The sequence below is a fragment of the Cajanus cajan genome, chromosome 4 (genome assembly GCF_000230855.2).
Source record: "Cajanus cajan strain Asha chromosome 4, NIPB_CcT2T_4, whole genome shotgun sequence".
NCBI classification, from domain to species: Eukaryota; Viridiplantae; Streptophyta; class Magnoliopsida; order Fabales; family Fabaceae; genus Cajanus; species Cajanus cajan.
The window spans coordinates 19,681,423-19,698,781 of record NC_138520.1 but is presented as its reverse complement, the minus strand read 5'-3'; the positions used below and the strand labels follow the sequence as shown (position 1 = coordinate 19,698,781).

At 40.7% G+C, this 17,359-nt stretch overlaps 2 protein-coding genes across 5 annotated transcripts in view; one reads left to right on the top strand and one right to left on the bottom strand.

Moving 5' to 3' along the window:
* LOC109792476 (putative 2-isopropylmalate synthase) overlaps positions 1 to 1,423 on the bottom strand; it is a 37,955-nt gene extending 36,532 nt beyond the window's left edge. For 3 of the 4 annotated variants that reach the window (XM_083072357.1, XM_083072358.1, XM_083072359.1), the window contains exon 1: positions 844 to 1,423. In XM_083072357.1, coding sequence (XP_082928483.1) covers positions 844 to 1,373 — 530 coding nt within the window. In that variant the 5' untranslated portion in view covers positions 1,374 to 1,423. The remainder of the gene's footprint in view (positions 1 to 843) is intronic. The other variant, XM_020351891.3, reaches the window with a different exon arrangement.
* Positions 1,424 to 6,370: 4,947 nt separating this feature from the next.
* Positions 6,371 to 7,591, top strand: LOC145957221 (uncharacterized). The gene has a single exon (XM_083073441.1). It carries the CDS (start codon positions 6,371 to 6,373, stop codon positions 7,589 to 7,591), a length of 1,221 nt encoding a protein of 406 aa, XP_082929567.1.
* The last annotated feature ends 9,768 nt before the right edge of the window (positions 7,592 to 17,359 follow it).

Below are 17,359 nucleotides of genomic sequence, written 5' to 3'. Positions count from 1 at the left end.
AAATCTTATGAAAATCTCAAATTTTGTGAATTTTGTATTAATAAATATCTGTTTATTAAGTGGTAGAACCTAGTAAATTTTGTGATTTTCAACTAATAATAAAAATTATTAGCAAAAAAATGTTGAACAAAATATCTCTAATCAATTAATTCAAAGTCAAATATGTAGACAAAAAATTAAAAAGTCATTCATCCGATTGTTATTCCTGTGGACCTATTTATAAACAAATAAAACCAATTTTACATAAATTAAAAAAAATTATTAAATACATTTAATTTTCACAATTTTACATAAAATATATATTACATTTTTAAAAATATTTTTAACCACTTGATAGTAAATAGTACTCTCATTTATAAGAATGCTTTTTTAATTAAGAATATTAAATAAAATTAATTTTAATAAAAATTGTTTTTATTTCAATTCAAAATAATTAAGCTTTTTCTCATAAATACATCTAGAGCAAATCCCAAATTTAATATTTTTAAATAAAATTCTTAATTCAAATCTTATATATATAAAAATATATAATTAAAAAAAATATTCCATTTGAAAATATATTAGTCAAAACCTGTAAATATATATATATATATATATATATATATATATATATATATATATATATGAGTTAATCATTCATATACTGTCAGTGTAAAGTTTTTTATACTAGCAACCAATCATATCCTTTAAATTATTTTATTTTATTTTTATTTCATTAAATAAATAACTGACATGATATTATTAGAAGATATGATTGGTTGTCGGTGTAAAAAAAACTTTATACCAGTGGTGATTAACTCTATATATATATATTTGTGCGTGGGGACAAAAACAGTTAAAAACCTAGCTGCGTCTTCAGCACCGAACTGGATGTCACAACACAAACTCCGCGCAAACTTGACCATATCGCGAGCAATTTGAAGCACCTCCTCTTTACTCTTTCCGAGCTTATGCTCCATGTGAATGGGACTCGTTGCTATGAACGGTAAAAGCCTAGGCCTCTTAGCGTACTTCACAGCCTCCCACGCCGTCGCAATGTCCTTCTCATTGCACCTGCACAGAGCGTTGATGACGGGAACATAGCCATCAGCGTCACACTTATTCCCAACATCTTGAGCTATCATTTTCACGGCGTTGAAGTCCTCCTGGGACGCCGAAGGGAAGCCCGCGTCAATGACGTCCACGCCCAGCTTCGCCAGCTGCCGGGCGAGGTGGAGCTTCTGGGTGGCCGTCATGGCGGCTCCGGGGGATTGCTCTCCGTCGCGGAGAGTCGTGTCTAGGATGCGAAGGTAGGATGGGTCCGGAATGTGGTCTGGAATGTACTCGGGGCGAGGGCCAGGGCGTGTGCCGTTAGTGCATGTTTTGGCTGCCATGTCTGAGGAAAAGGAATTCAGAAAGATTTGTTGTTCAGAAAATGAAGAACCGGAATATATAGACCACGAGAGTTCATCGATTTTTTTTAAAATTCAAATTCAACCCGTTCGATTTTTTAAATATTAATCTGTGTTTTCTAAATTGAAGCAATTGAGAGTGCGGTATGATTATCTATTTTATATTAATATATAAATTAATATTTTAAAAAAATTGAATCGAATTGATTAACATTATTAAAAATGAATTGAATAATAAAACTGATTTTATAAAGTGGATTTATTCGAATTCTTTCTTAAAATTGATTAGGTGTATTAATGAATAATTTTTGAAAAATTTAAATTGAACCTAATTTATCTATATTTTATAAAGTAGATTAATTTAATTTTTTAAAATATGAACTGATATTATTAAATTCAAGCTATTTAATGTGATATGATTATTTATTTTATATTTGTATATAGATTGATATTTTTTAAGAAAATCGATTCCAATTGATCTGCTTTATAAAAATAAATCGAATAATTAATCAAACTGATTTTAAAGAATGGATTGATTCAAATTTTTTCTTAAATTAGATTAATTTTTTTTAATGTAAATCAATTCGATTATAAATCAATTCAGTTATGGATTTACATGGATCATAATGGAGATATTTGTCCTCACCAACATTTTTTATATTTAATTAATTTTTATAAATATATTATTAAGGTTTAAATATATTTTTAGTTTATCAAATTTAACGTAAATTTATTTTTGTTTCTTCAAATTGAAGCACCAAAATATATGGCGAGGAGTATTCATCGATCAAATTTTTTTAAAATTCAAATTAAATGGCATCTGTTTTATAAAATGAATGGACTTTTTTAAATTAATTTGATTTGATCCGATATGATTATCTATTTTATATTTATATATGAATATTTTTTTTAAAAAATTGAATCAAATTGATTCATTTTATAAAAATAGACTGAATAATTAAATTAACTTTATAAAGTCAATTAATTTTAATTTTTCTCAAAATAAATCAAATTTCTTTATATAAATTAATTCGAATATATATGAATTGGTTGGGTTTGGTAGGATTTGTTTTTTAAACCGCTAATACAGACAAGGCAAAATGAAATGCTATTGGTTGAGAGTGTCGGCAGAGTTTGACGTGGGGCTTGCGTGCTGCATGTCCGTATGGAACACGAGCGCGATTTAGTCCGTCTACGGATATATAATTCCTCCCTCGTATCAAATATAAGATACGGCGTCTGAAATTTTGTCCCAACCATGGTCCGAAAAATTAAAATATTAATATATTTTAATAAATTTATTATAAAATAATTATTTAATTTAATATTTTATAATTTAAAATATTATTTTATTCATTCATAATGGTACAGATTCGGAGGCTCAATCATTTTTCAAAATATAAGTCTCTTCTTTTTGGCACTGTATTAAGGTTTGGGATCGGGTTGGTTACCCGTTATATCACTCTATCATAGCCTATTTTAAAAGTCTCTGATGCTACTTTTAAAATCGGCTATTTAAGAACTGATTTTAAAAATTACTTACAAAATCGGTTGTTAAATAGCCGATTTTAAAAGTATCACTTTTAAAATCGGCTCTTGAAGAGTCGATTTTAAAAGTAGCATCAGAGACTTTTAAAATCGTTCATAAGGTAGCCGACTTTAAAAGTAATGCCATTATTTACAAAATTGTCACCACATCACTTTTAAAATCGGCTACCTTATGACCGATTTTAAAACCTCAATTTTAAAAGTCATTTTTGTACTAGTGAATCAAAACTGCATGTATTAGAGTAAGTACACCTACCAGTCAGCAAAGGACAATGCCTCTGTAGCTACAATACCAGAAAAGTATAGAGATATCTTAAAGCCAGATATAGAAGCAAATAAATGGCACTAAAGATCTCGTGGAAAGCAGATTCAGCAAGCAAACGTTTAATGCAGGATCAAATGCATTAAATGCAAGAGTCCACGAAGCTTGTGCAAACTGAACAAGAGAATCAAATGATGGCTAAATAGGCATCCAAATTAGGTCTGATCACGAACGAAAAACATTCAACAAACAATAGATGAGATATAAAAGGATATGAAGTATCAGAAGAAGAGCCAAAAACAAGATCAAACATCAGATGAAACCAGAAGATCAACTCAGCTAAAAAAACAGTTATGGCAAGCCACGTCATGAGAACTATACAATTCAAGCTAATTGAATAAGACAAAGAACAATGTGTGCACCAAACGACTATGAGTCCAATATCAGATGAAGGTATGTCAAGAATAACCTCCAGTACAACATGAAGGAATGGACCAAGCATAAGACGAAGATAAGAAGAAAGACAATAACACGTAAGATGAAAGACACTCTAGATGGAAACAAAGTCCATCTACAGAGTTGACTAGACTAATGGAGAAGTCAATGCATCAATACTCAAACAAAGTCCAAAACTCTAAATTACACATTGACTAACCTAATCAGAGAAAGTCAGACAAAGATCTAAAACGTGAGAAGCACATGAAATGATCAGACGCAGACAAAAATCATCATGAAGAATAGAATCAAATCTCAGAGAAAGACTCAGACATCGTCCACAATCATACAAGAAGCTCTCAACGTTAAGGGAAAGAAATAAGGAAAAGAGAAATGAGTCAAAATAGGAAGCATGCATGTGTCAGAAAAAGTGCGTCACCTTTTCAGAAAAGGACAACACTCTACAAGTTACGAGACCAGAAAAGGACAAAAGGTTTCCTAAGTCTTTACTAAAGTCAAACAGATCGGCTAACAAGACAAAGAAGACTTCACGCAAGGTCTATCACAAGAAGCAACATTTAATGCAAGAACTCAAGCATTAAATGAGTAGATTGAACTAGTCATGATATATTTGCTTCAACGAACACTTGCAACGGGAAGCTCCGCTTCGACGGATATATTCAAGATCAAGCAACGGGCAGATTCTACAAGACTATATATATATCACTACCTCAGACCTTGAAAGGCAGGCTTTTGATGAGAAGAAAAAGAGTGATATCAAGCCCACAAGACAGAGAGATCAGAGATGAGCATTCATAGTCATATGTACAATGTAACATTGTATTTTTGTCTCTACAGACTAAGGTGTTCGAAATGTCACTCATGAACAAAACCTTAGTGAGTTTTGTACACCTATGTATCCTCTCCATAAGAGTAACCCAAACACTCAAACACAAGTCTCTGTAAGACTAAGGTAGCAAACCTTAGAGAGTGTAGAAAATTCCCAATCCTCTCTATGAGAGTTATGTATGCACTCAAACCAAAGCACAAATCTATCATGTGTAAAGCCTGAAGAGGCTAGGGAAAGAATACCTGTAAACCCTAAAGGGGCTTGTCAAAGAATACTCACTGCTAGCCAGAAGTGGCTGATAAGAGAATACTAGTTCCAGGGAGTGAAGCTAGCAGGCTAGGAGGTAGTCGAAAATACTCACTACTAGCCAGAAGTGGCTGATAAGAGAATACTAGCGTTGGTGAGTGAAGTTGGCGGGCCAAGAGTGGTCGAGAATACTTGGGGAACTAGAAGTGATTTAAAAATACTAGCGTTGATGAGTGAAGTCGAAGGGCCAGGAGTGGTCGAGAATACTCAGGTCCAGGAGTGGATGATAATACTCAGGTCCAGGAGTGGACGATAATACTCAAATGTTAATTATTCATTCTGATATCTAGTAGAACCCTTTAGTTGAAGGAGACTGGACGTAGCTCAGTTGATTTATTCTGATATCTAGTAGAACCCTTTAGTTGAAGGAGACTGGACGTAGCTCAGTTGAGCGAACCAATATAAAAATTATTACACTATTTTATTTATATTTCAGACGCAAATTCTTTTTAATTGAAAAATCATGTTGAAAAACTTCGTCTACTGTCTATTCTTCTTACAAACTACTTTTCAGACGAAGATGCAAATTTTGTTTAACAAATATTTTACACTGAAAATTTTTATCTACTGCTTATCCTTATATGAAACTGTTCCGGTATGCCTAAAAGTCCCACATCGCTTAAGAGTCGAGGCTAAGGGTAGTTTATAAACACTCTTCCTCCTTAACCCACCGAGGCGCCTTTTCAAGGACAAAATCGTGACGGCCCAACGAGCGCCAAAGCGGACAATACCTCGGATGCGGTGACCCTAACGATGACAGCGGACTTACGGTAGGAACATTGGCGCTAGAAGGAGGGCCCAGGCCACTCTCGCCCCTTAGCATCGACTGGGGGCCTTGTTCCAGTATGCCTAAAAGTCCCACATCGCTTAAGAGTCGAGGCTAAGGGTAGTTTATAAACACTCTTCCTCCTTAACCCACCGAGGCGCCTTTTCAAGGACAAAACCGTGACGGCCCAACGAGCGCCAAAGCGGACAATACCTCGGATGCGGTGACCCTAACGATGACAGCAGACTTACGGTAGGAACATTACTAACCGTATTTCGCACCCGGGCTCCTAGCCCGGATTAGTAATGCAAATAGGTGACCTCGGGCACGCGGTGCATGACGTCAGCCCGATATTTGAGCAAATCATACCTGATTCCGAGGATCTCGTCCCAGACCAGATCCGCCCTTCAATTATATCATATCATATCATGATATATCTTATCTCAAGCCCAAAAGCCCAAGGCAAACCTAGATCACCTCAAGGTACGTGCATTATATATATGAGTCTATTACTCATGCAAACCCTAACTTTGGCATCAGAGTCTCTTTTGCAGGTACCTCCCCCATCTTGGAGCACCAATACACCGGGCAAAAGAGACTCACCAATCTTACTGGACGGACCAGCTCTATAGCAGATTTCCGGTAAGAACATTTGGCGCCCACCGTGGGGCTGATCAAGACAACTCTTATCGGCCACCTATATGGTTTCTACTAGAAGCCATATCAGATGAGCGACAGACGATGCAAGCCACTCAATCAACATGGACAGCGACGCTGCAACCCTAAGGCGGCTGATCGACCAAGTTGAGTAGATGCGACAACAGCACGACGCCGACCTTCAAAACATGCGCACCCAGCACGAAAACGACCCTGCGGCGATGCGGACCGCTAATGAAGCAGACCTCGGAGCGTTACGTGCCGAGAATGAGCGCATTCGCGCCCAGCTCCCTCGACACCACTCCGAACAACCTTCGCACGAGAGCGACACTCATGAGGAGGAGGCACATTCAGCCTCCCAATCCCGAGCGACGACCAAGGCACCGACTTCACGGCCTGCCACGCACCGGTCTCATGCATCAACGCACAGATCAGGGCAAGGTACTAGCAGGGCCCCCACCCATGTCTCTGAGGGCCAAGAACCCTTCCGCCGTCATCCTTTTGTGGATGGCATCATGGAGACCCCACTGCCCCGCGGGTGGAAGCCCCTCCACCTCGACCGCTACGACAGCACCACGGACCCCGACGAGCACATTGACTCGTACACAACTCAGGTAAACCTTTACACTAACAGCGACGCTATATTGTGTAGGGTTTTTTCGACCTCACTCAAGGGACCCGCGCTTCATTGGTACACCCAACTACCAGCCGGATCCATCGACAGCTTTGCCACCTTGATGCGGCGATTCGTGGCACAATACGCCACCAGCCGGCCTCACCACACAACCTCGACTGCCTTGGCCAACCTCAGGCAGAACGATGATGAATCTCTGCGAGCTTTCATGGAGCGCTTCTCCAACATCTCGGTTCGGATCCAGAATCTAAACCCGGAGGTCGCCCTGCACGCCATGCTCATGGCACTGAAACCCGGATCGTTCATCGACAGCCTATGCCGCGACGCCCCCCGCAACATGGACGAGCTGCGTGCCCGCGCCGCCGGCTACATTCAAATGGAAGAGCACTCGGCCTTCCGCAACCAAGTTCGCGGGAAGGGCCCCACAAAACCAGAACAGGGCCACAAAGATAAGGTAAAAGTCAATAATGACAGCCAATTCAAGAAGCCGGCCAAAGCCAACAGAAGCGGGAGGTATGACTTCTACACTCCCCTAAACGCCCCGAGAGTCCACATCCTGGAAAAAGCCAGTAACAATAACCTACTAGCCCTTCCACCACTCGGCCACAGCCCCAACAGCGCCGATCAGTCCAAACACTACCGGTACCACAGGAACTACGGCCACACCACTGACGAGTGCCGCACGCTCCAGGACCGCATCGAAGAGCTCATCCAGGCAGGCCACCTCGGCCACTACATCTAGCAACAGCCAGGTTCCCGAGGTGGCTCTAGAGGCCGGGGACGCGGGAGAGGCCGCGGGTCAGGAGCTCGCACAGATTTACCCACAGGGTCCCAGCAAAATGCTAACGGCGCGATACAGGCCAAAATAAGTCAGGAAACAGCGTCGGCTCCCTTACGGGGAGTAATCAACACGATTGCAGGTGGTTTTGCTAGAGGAGGCGCCAGCAACTCGGCCCGGAAAAGACACTTGCGGAATATCAACTGCGTCCACTCTACCACCTCGACCCCGCACCTAAGCTCGCCGCCGATCTCCTTCTCCGATGAAGATTACGCTGGCGTCAGCCCTAACCAGGATGACCCCATGGTCATCGTTGTGGAGATAGCCAACTGGAAAGTGCAGAAACCACTCATTGACCAGGGAAGCTCGGCTGACGTCCTGTACTGGCCGACTTTCCTCAAACTAGACGTCCCCCACTCTCTCATTCAACCTCACACGGAGCCCCTAGTTGGCTTCGCGGGAGAACGAGTTCACACTCGGGGATACGTAGACTTGTTGACAACTTTCGGAACGCCACCAGATACAAGGCGGGTCATGGTCCGGTACCTCCTCGTGGAAGCCAACACTTCCTACAACATTATCATCGGGAGGCCAACCTTGAACCAACTCGGAGCGGTAGTGTCAACCCCACACCTCACTATGAAGTTCCCGGGCAAGGATGGTCAGATCATCTCCGTCAAAGCTAATCAGAAGATAGCTCGGCAATGCTACGCCGAGAGCCTGAAGATCTCCTTGTCGAGCAAGCAAAGCGAGGAGAATCCCCCCACTATAGCTCCTAAAGTTTTTTGCTTAATCTTCTTTTACTTTCAGTACGAACAAGCTGTGCACTCTTTTCCCGCCTCAGTCCTCGACTGAGACGGTTTTTAACGAGGCACGTAAGAACAAATCAATAAAATTATACGTTTTGCTCAATCCATTTCCTCACGAATTGCTTTTGTAACACTCGAAGTTAAACTGGCCTCTTTCATGAAAATCCAGGGTCGAGTACGAACCTCAGGACTCTCAGCATAAGGTCGAATTCGAACCTTAATTACGTTGTTCATTTTTAAGCGAGGTCGAACACGAACCTCGAACATGAAAATCCAGGGTCGAGTACGAACCTCGGGACTCTCAGCATAAGGTCGAATTCGAACCTTAATTACGTTGTTCATTTTAAAGCGAGGTCGAACACGAACCTCGAACATGAAAATCTGGGGTCGAGTACGAACCTCGGGACTCTCAGCATAAGGTCGAATTCGAACCTTAATTACGTTGATCATTTTAAAGTGAGGTCGAACACGAACCTCGAACATGAAAATTCGGGGTCGAGTACGAACCTCGGGACTCTCAGCATAAGGTCGAATTCAAAGCTTAATTACGTTGATCATTTTAAAGCGAGGTCGAACACGAACCTCGAACATGAAAATCCGGGGTCGATTACGAACCTCGGGACTCTCAGCATAAGGTCGAATTCGAACCTTAATTACGTTGATCATTTTAAAGCGAGGTCGAACACGAACCTCGAACATGAAAATCCGGGGTCGAGTACGAACCTCGGGACTCTCAGCATAAGGTCGAATTCGAACCTTAATTACGTTGTTCATTTTAAAGCGAGGTCGAACACGAACCTCGAACATGAAAATCCGGGGTCGAGTACGAACCTCGGGACTCTCAGCATAAGGTCGAATTCGAACCTTAATTACGTTGATCATTTTAAAGCGAGGTCGAACACGAACCTCGAACATGAAAACTCGGGGTCGAGTACGAACCTCGGGACTCTCAGCATAAGGTCGAATTCGAACCTTAATTACGTTGTTCATTTTAAAGCGAGGTCGAACACGAACCTCGAACATGAAAATCCGGGGTCGAGTACGAACCTCGGGACTCTCAGCATAAGGTCGAATTCGAACCTTAATTACGTTGATCATCTTAAAGCGAGGTCGAACACGAACCTCGAACATGAAAATCCGGGGTCGAGTACGAACCTCGGGACTCTCAGCATAAGGTCGAATTCGAACCTTAATTATGTTGTTCATTTTATTCGAACCTTAATTACGTTGTTCATTTTAAAGCGAAGTCGAACACGAACCTCGAACATGAAAATCCGGGGTCTAATACGAACCTCGACACTCTTAGCACAAGGTCGAGTTCGAACCTTAATTACGTTGTTCATCCTAAAAGCAGGCTCGAATTCGAACCAGACATATAGCTTAATTATGTGTTCAGCCCAAAAACACACCATAGGCACCAGACATATAGCTTAAAAATGCGCAAGTGTCGAAAAATCAGATACGGTCGCAAGGAAAAACAGAAAACAAAGGGGCATATATACGTACATATAAGACAAGTCCTCAAGATACAATTCACAAAAACAAAAACAACTATGCTATTACAAAGGCAACCTAGGCGGAGGCATTCTCACTAGAGTTGTCGTTGACATCATCCTCCTGAACCAGCCTCCCAAAGCGAACCACCTTCTCCACATGCATGGAGGAGAAGTCAAACCCGGGAGCAAGGAGCCGTGCCTGACGAACAACCTTCTGAAAACCCCTCTTGTGCTCAAACACAACGGAGCGTTCGACCTCCAAGAGCCTCTCTTCCACGGCCGCCTTCCCCGCCGCCAACTCTGCAAGCTCCGCCCTCAAGGAAGCAATCTCGTCTTCTCGGCCACCAAGAACGGCCTCACTGCGAAGGTGCTCCTCGGCCGCCGCCGCCAATTCCCCCTTTAAAGAAGAGACGGTGTCCTCCAGAGCCCGCACTTGACCACGAGAGGACGTCACATCATCCTCCAAGGACCGGACGCGACCTCGGGAGAAGGCAGCGAGCTGCTGCAGCTCCCCCACCTGAGTAGCATAAGCCTCATTAGACCGCAAAGCGATCTCCAGAGACTTCTGCACCCTGGCAAGATTGCCACGCACAGACCGGAGCTCGGCTTCCTGCCGCTTAGCCTCGCCGACGGAGGCACTGAGAACTTTATTCTCCTCCCTCAGGATCTTGTTCGCCTCCTTCCAAGGATGAAGTCGCCCCTTAACTTGGCCAAATCCTCTTGCTGCTTAGCCAGGTCCTCCCGCTGCTGCTTCCACTTAGGCTTCCAATGGCCCATTATGCCCATAACCCTCTGTAGTATGACCTGGGCAGCATCAAAACTATCTTCAGAGCCGACCTCGTCTATCAATCCTTGGTCGTTGGAGCCCAATGAACCCTGAGGAAAGAACTTCTCAGCGGTCACCCCCGCGCTCCACAGCGAGTTCATGTCGGCGGAAGCACTCACGTGATCCAGCCGCACCTTGTTCAAACCCTTCCCGAAGCGATGCGCCAGATAATGGGTCCGGGAAGGCCCCGGCGACGAACCCGCCGGCGACGCCGAAGCTGCAACAAAGACTGGCGTCCCCTGCTCGGCATCCTGAACGTCAACGGTAGGGACCCCCGACCCCACCTGCAAAGACCAACCCCATGTCAAGAACAAATAAGATGACATATGGGGAACCACAAAAACAAATAGAACAAACACTACTCACCTCGGCAGCATGAACAACATGCTCGGCGGCCATAACCCCCTCCTCGGCAGCTTGGGCGGCCAGCCCAGCAGCCTGCGTCGCCACCTCGGCGGCATTTCCTGCCTGCAAGAAACGGTCCCAGGTAAAAAGACCAAAGATTGTAACAAGAGACGATCGAAAAAACACGATACTCACCACCTCGGCAACTCGAACAACTTGCTTAGCAGCCCGAGTCACATCCTCAGCAACCACTGAGAAAACCTCTTTGGATGGCGGACTCTCGGTAAGGTCCACCGTATCGGCATCAGCAGCCCTGGAGGTCACCTCCTCGGCACTACGAGGGGCAGAGGTCCCCCCGACCTCCTTCTCTCCCCTTTTTCTTTTGCGATGTGTCCTCAGGGGGGCGGCATCCTCCTCCGGGAGCTCGGGAACCTCGAGCTCAGCCACATTGTAACGGTGCTTAAGCTCACGCCACAAGTTCTTCCCCATAATGCCTGCAGATAAGAAATAGAAGCACATCAGTAAAAGGCAACTACACAAGCCCGACAATCTATTGAAGCGTGCAATACTCACTCTCTAGGCCCCTCTCCCTATAAGGCGAATTTGCAAGCGACAGAACGAGCTTGCAATCCAGCGGACGAGGGAGCGCGGCAAGATTCTTAATGGCGGCCGCCTCCGCGGTCGTCACCTTCTGATCTCCCAAACCGTGAAACTTAGACGGTTTGGGACGCCAATAGAACGGAAACCTCGGCAAACCACCGAAGTAAAACACCTCATCTTCCAAAGGGTCAACACCCACGAGGGCGACCCGGAAAAACTCCTGCTTGAAATTTTTATACGATTGGGAGTAGGGAGTAAACAAACCCCCATCCCTACTCCCGCTCAGGGACAAAATGCCATAAGGCGGAACGCCCATCTTCAACTGATAAAAATGAAGAAAGACGCGAAGAGACACCTCTATACCTAGAACTGTACACAGAACCTGAAAAGCCCTCAAAAAACCCCAACTATTGGGATGCAACTGGCAAGGAGCCGCGTTGATGAAATTCAAAAAAACGCACTCAAACTGAGTGAAGGGAAGACAGACACCCAAATCCCTAAAAAAGCATTGATATACATAGAAATGGGGAGGATCAGTAGACCTCCCCATGTACACGCCCTCATCGGCCTGACAGGGCTCAAGCCGAATCATGTGGGAGATGGAGGAATCGCAAACCCTATGTGCTCTCCGAAACGCATTCACTTCGAGGAAAGAGCGAAAAATGCTCTGAGCCTCAGCCACCTCGCGTTTGACCCAGTCGTAACCAGGAACGCCTGGCTCCGGGCCCCTAGGCGGCGACGGGTCTTTCTTCTCAACAGTGACCCTTCCAGCGGCCACCGCCTTGCCACGCACCTTGCCCCTGGCAGACGCAGAGGATCCGACACCACTTCCACCGGCCATGAAAAGAGAGAAGAAGCAAATAAAAAGGAAGTACTTCGTACTCCTCCTCAGAAAACAACCCTAACAAAGAAGGGGTTACCGGAAACGGCGACGAAAGCGCAAAGGCAAGAAAGCCAGAAAAGCTCTCGTACTCGAGAAGTCAGAAGAAAGACAAAGAGTAAAAACGAAGAGGCGCGAGTGGAAGAAAAGGAAAAACTCTCCCCCAAAATTCAAAACCGACGCGACACGTGTCAGCTGAAAAGCACAACTGACAACACATTTATTGCAAAACCATCATTACACAACCGTCACCTCCCTTAACGCGTCGCTCGAACGCCCTTGGGAAATGAACAGTCGTGACACATGGAAAACCTTCAAACAACGTATAGCGAAAAGCCGCTCCCCTCCAATGAGCCCGGTCTTAACTCCTCGACCTACGGCTTTCGGAGCTCGGGGGGCTAGTGTACTAACCGTATTTCTCACCCGGGCTCCTAGCCCGGATTAGTAATGCAAATAGGTGACCTCGGGCACGCGGTGCATGACGTCAGCCCGGTATTTGAGCAAATCATACCTGATTCCGAGGATCTCGTCCCAGACCAGATCCGCCCTTCAATTATACCATATCATATCATGATATATCTTATCTCAAGCCCAAAAGCCCAAGGCAAACCTAGATCACCTCAAGGTACGTGCATTATATATATGAGACTATTACTCATGCAAACCCTAACTTTGGCATCGGAGTCTCTTTTGCAGGTACCTCCCCCATCTTGGAGCACCAATAAACCGGGCAAAGGAGACTCACCGATCTTACTGGACGGACCAGCTCTACAGCAGATTTCCGGTAAGAACAGAAACTATCTTGAAAAAGGAAAATGCAAGAGCTTTAATTGGTATTATTATCTAAATCATTTTCCTCAGTAGATGGTAAATCTTTCAGACGTAGTGCCTATGTGTTAAGAAAATTCTACATAACCGTGTGGTATTTAAGAGTGCATTGGACGAAGAACATTACTCTTGCGAAAATGTTTATAAAATTCCTTATTACTAACACACACATATTCAACCCCCCTTTTATGTGTTTCATGTCTAACTTCATTCATAACCATTATTATAAGGTAGAGCCTAAAAAGGCTTGACGAAAAATAATACTTGGGTTTGAACTTATAGAGGCTTGTTTGTAAAAGAATACTTAGGTTTGAGCTAGGAGAGGCTTGACTGTAAAAGAATACTTGGGTTTGAGCCTAGAGAGGCTTGATTGTAAAAGAATACTTAGGTTTATGCCTAGAGAGGCTTATCTGCAAAAGAATACTTGGGTTTGAGCCTAGAGAGGCTTGTCTATAAAAAATACTTAGATAGTGGCTTGACGATACTAGTCAAAAAATACTTGTTTGAGCTAGAAGTGACTAGGTAAAAGAATACTTGTAACTTTGCTAAAAGTTAGGGAACTCAATCTGGTTGGATTGAGAACTGAACATGGCCTTGGTGGTTAAGGTGAACCAATATAAAAACACCGTGTTTATTGATTAGTTTGACTGACTCTTCGTCTATTGTAGACACTACTTCACATACACTTGAAAACCTACGAGTTTTTGATATATAGTATTCAACCCCCTTCTAGTATTTATCTTTTTTCCACATGTGATAACTTTGTGATTAAAATTTTACACAATATTTTAGGCATTTATATATATATTCACCTTGGGTTTCTCATTAGTTCTTTAGAAATATAACTAAACTCTTTCATGGAAAGTAACTTAGCCTTTCACACTCATGTAGGTAGATACTTCAAGCACGTCTTTATAGCACCATCCATATCAAAAGCTATGTATCTATTAGGAGCTCATGGCTCAACCTCACATCAAGCACTACCATATGCTATAAAGGATGAAAAATGTAGTGCATAAGAGTATTCATATGGCTTTGTTTGAAAACTAATTGAGTGTCTACGATACTTTACTTTACTCATGGCTATAAGATCATCTTTCGACATGTCTAGAACAATTTTCCTATGTAATCCTTTTATGAAATGATCTACAAGATTTTTTTTCACCTTTTACATACTTATTTTGGAATCAATAAAATCTCCCCAAGTAGGATTCGAACCTACGTGTGAGATACCATAATTTTTAATTAAAATTTTGACAACATCATGTCTTAATGTCTTCTCTTATCATTATAACAATTATTAATCATAATGAAAAGATACAAGAGATATGGATCTCTCCCACAATAGTATATTAGCCATTAGGCCTCTTTAATTATTATGCTTATTCACTTGCACTACAAAAAAAAAACTGTTATTATCTATGGAATATTACATATGAAATTTTTTCTATAGATAATTTTTAGTTATTTATAGAATATTACCTAGGAAATTTTTTCTGTAATGTTTAGCTATCTATGGAATATTACCTACAAAATTTTTTCTATAGATAATTTTTAGTTATTTACAGAATATTACCTACGGACTTTTTTCTGTAGATAATGTTTAGTTATCTATGAAATATTACCTACGGAATTTTTTCTATAGACAATGTTTAGTTATCTACGGTGTGACACCCTCTACCCCGCATATCATAATACAAATAATAAAATTTAAATAACACAGTCTTTCATTTTATTTTTTTTTTAAATACCAAACATGTTCATATAGAGAGCACCTCATTCATAACTTAAACAAATAACATAATCACAAAAGAAATAAGGATAAGATTTTCAAAATAATTTAACAGAAACAACATACTAATCTAATCCTATCTATGCCCTGATGTCACATGTCCTATATCAGAGAAAATCCCAACATAGAAGCCTAAGCTTCATCACCAACATCCTCAGCCTCATGCTGATAATCACCTGTAAGACAAGGAAAAACAACACATGGCATATTGCCGCTAGCAATACACGAAGAGTAGTCTAGGAGTACATGTTAGGTCACACCCTCTGCGCACTCTCACTAGAAAGACATACTACTAGAGTCTTGTCGGGATAGCTAAGCCGTGCAAGATACATCCCATGCACACAATGGGCGAGACTGGGACTTTCAAACCGAGCTATCCCCAAGGACTAATCCCCAAAGCTTTTACACTAGGGGGCCTTCTCTAGCGGTGTATTCCATATCGTACCCTTAAAAATATTTATGCACATGATGCTTGTCAATCAAGACTCTATGAATTCCGTAGATAACCTTGACAGGATGCAGAGCAAAATTTTTTACACTCTAAGTGATGAAAAGAAAAGTTATATTATTGATGGAATATTTTCGACAAATTTATATTTGTTGAAAATGTAAGAATTTTTGATGAAAATTGACAATCATATATTAAAAAAGATCATCAATAAAATTTTAAATATATATATATATATATATATAAATATATATATATATAGAGAGAGAGAGAGAGAGAGGAGGAGGAGGAGGAAGAGGAGGAGGAATCAAATGACTAACAAAGTTACTCTTAGTAAAATTACTTCACTCAATAACTCATGGTGTATGTTGATTTTCATCGATCCATTTATTAAATTAAAAGTTATTAAATTTTACTAATAATTAATATAGAAAAAATTGATTAGCTTTGGAATAAATTATTTGCAAACAATATAGTTGAAAAATTAATTATTTTAAATTATTTAACTAGAATCTTATTGTAAGCCATGTTATACATGTTTCTTTTTGTAATTTCTAAGAAATAATATCACCTCATAAAAGTGAATATATACTCACTCACCTCATCATTTTTTGAACTCGAATTTGTATCACAAAACTCTTTTGAGATAGTTGGAAAGTTAATGAACTCTAAACTCCAAGTCATAGTACCTTTTGATACTTTTAAAAGACATAAAAGCACTTTCCAATAATCATCATTTAGATTAAAAGTGTACCTACTTAATCTACTTACAACATATGCAATATCAATTGTGACACCTCTATCTCGCATACCATAACACATAATATAATATAAAATTGAATAACCTCAATATAATAAATAAACTCAAAATCCATGCAAGTAGAAAAAATCACATTTTAACATAAATTAGAATTAGTGGAAATAAAAAATTATAAAGGAAATAAAATCAACTACTCAATTTAATAACATAAATTAAATCTTAACTAATCTCCGATGTCACGTGTCTTATGAGAGCAAAACTAAGCATTAAGGACTAGATCTTATCACCAAACATCACTACAAGAAAAATCAAGATTATCTACGGAAAAATTAGCAGATAAACATGAAAATCTGTAGATAAGTGTTAATTATCTACGGATTATCTACGGAAAAAAGTTCGTAGATAATAAGGTCTTATATAACTTTCAGGAAAGTTATCTACGGATTTTATCTGTAGATAAATTTCAGGAAATTTTTTATTTAATTTTAATAAATTTATTAATGTAACAACCCTCATATTTGGTCTCTCAAGGATGCTATTTCATTACACTTCACTTTTCAACATGTTTTGTCCTTATTGCACATTTTTAGGAAACTTCCCAGAAGGTCACCCATCTCTATACTACTCTAGGTCAAGCACACTTAACTGTGGAGTTCTGATGAGATAGGCTATAGAAAAGCTAATGCATGTTATCAATATAAGTAGTACAAATTAATTCATTTAAGTCATCCTCAACTATACAATCTCATACTTATACTATTTTTGGATCCCTCTCATTTTGGTACGTCCAGACCGCTATAAAAATATAAAAAATATATAATAATTATATTACCAATAATAATAATTATATTATATTTAATTAATCTTTATTTATATATATATATATATATACTTACTTGTATAATTAACAATCTACTTATTTCTATTTAAAATTAATATTATGATACA

Excerpts from the sequence above, each read along its gene's own strand:
- LOC145957221 (XM_083073441.1), top strand. The coding sequence starts at position 6,371 with ATGCGACAACAGCACGACGCCGACCTTCAAAACATGCGCACCCAGCAC.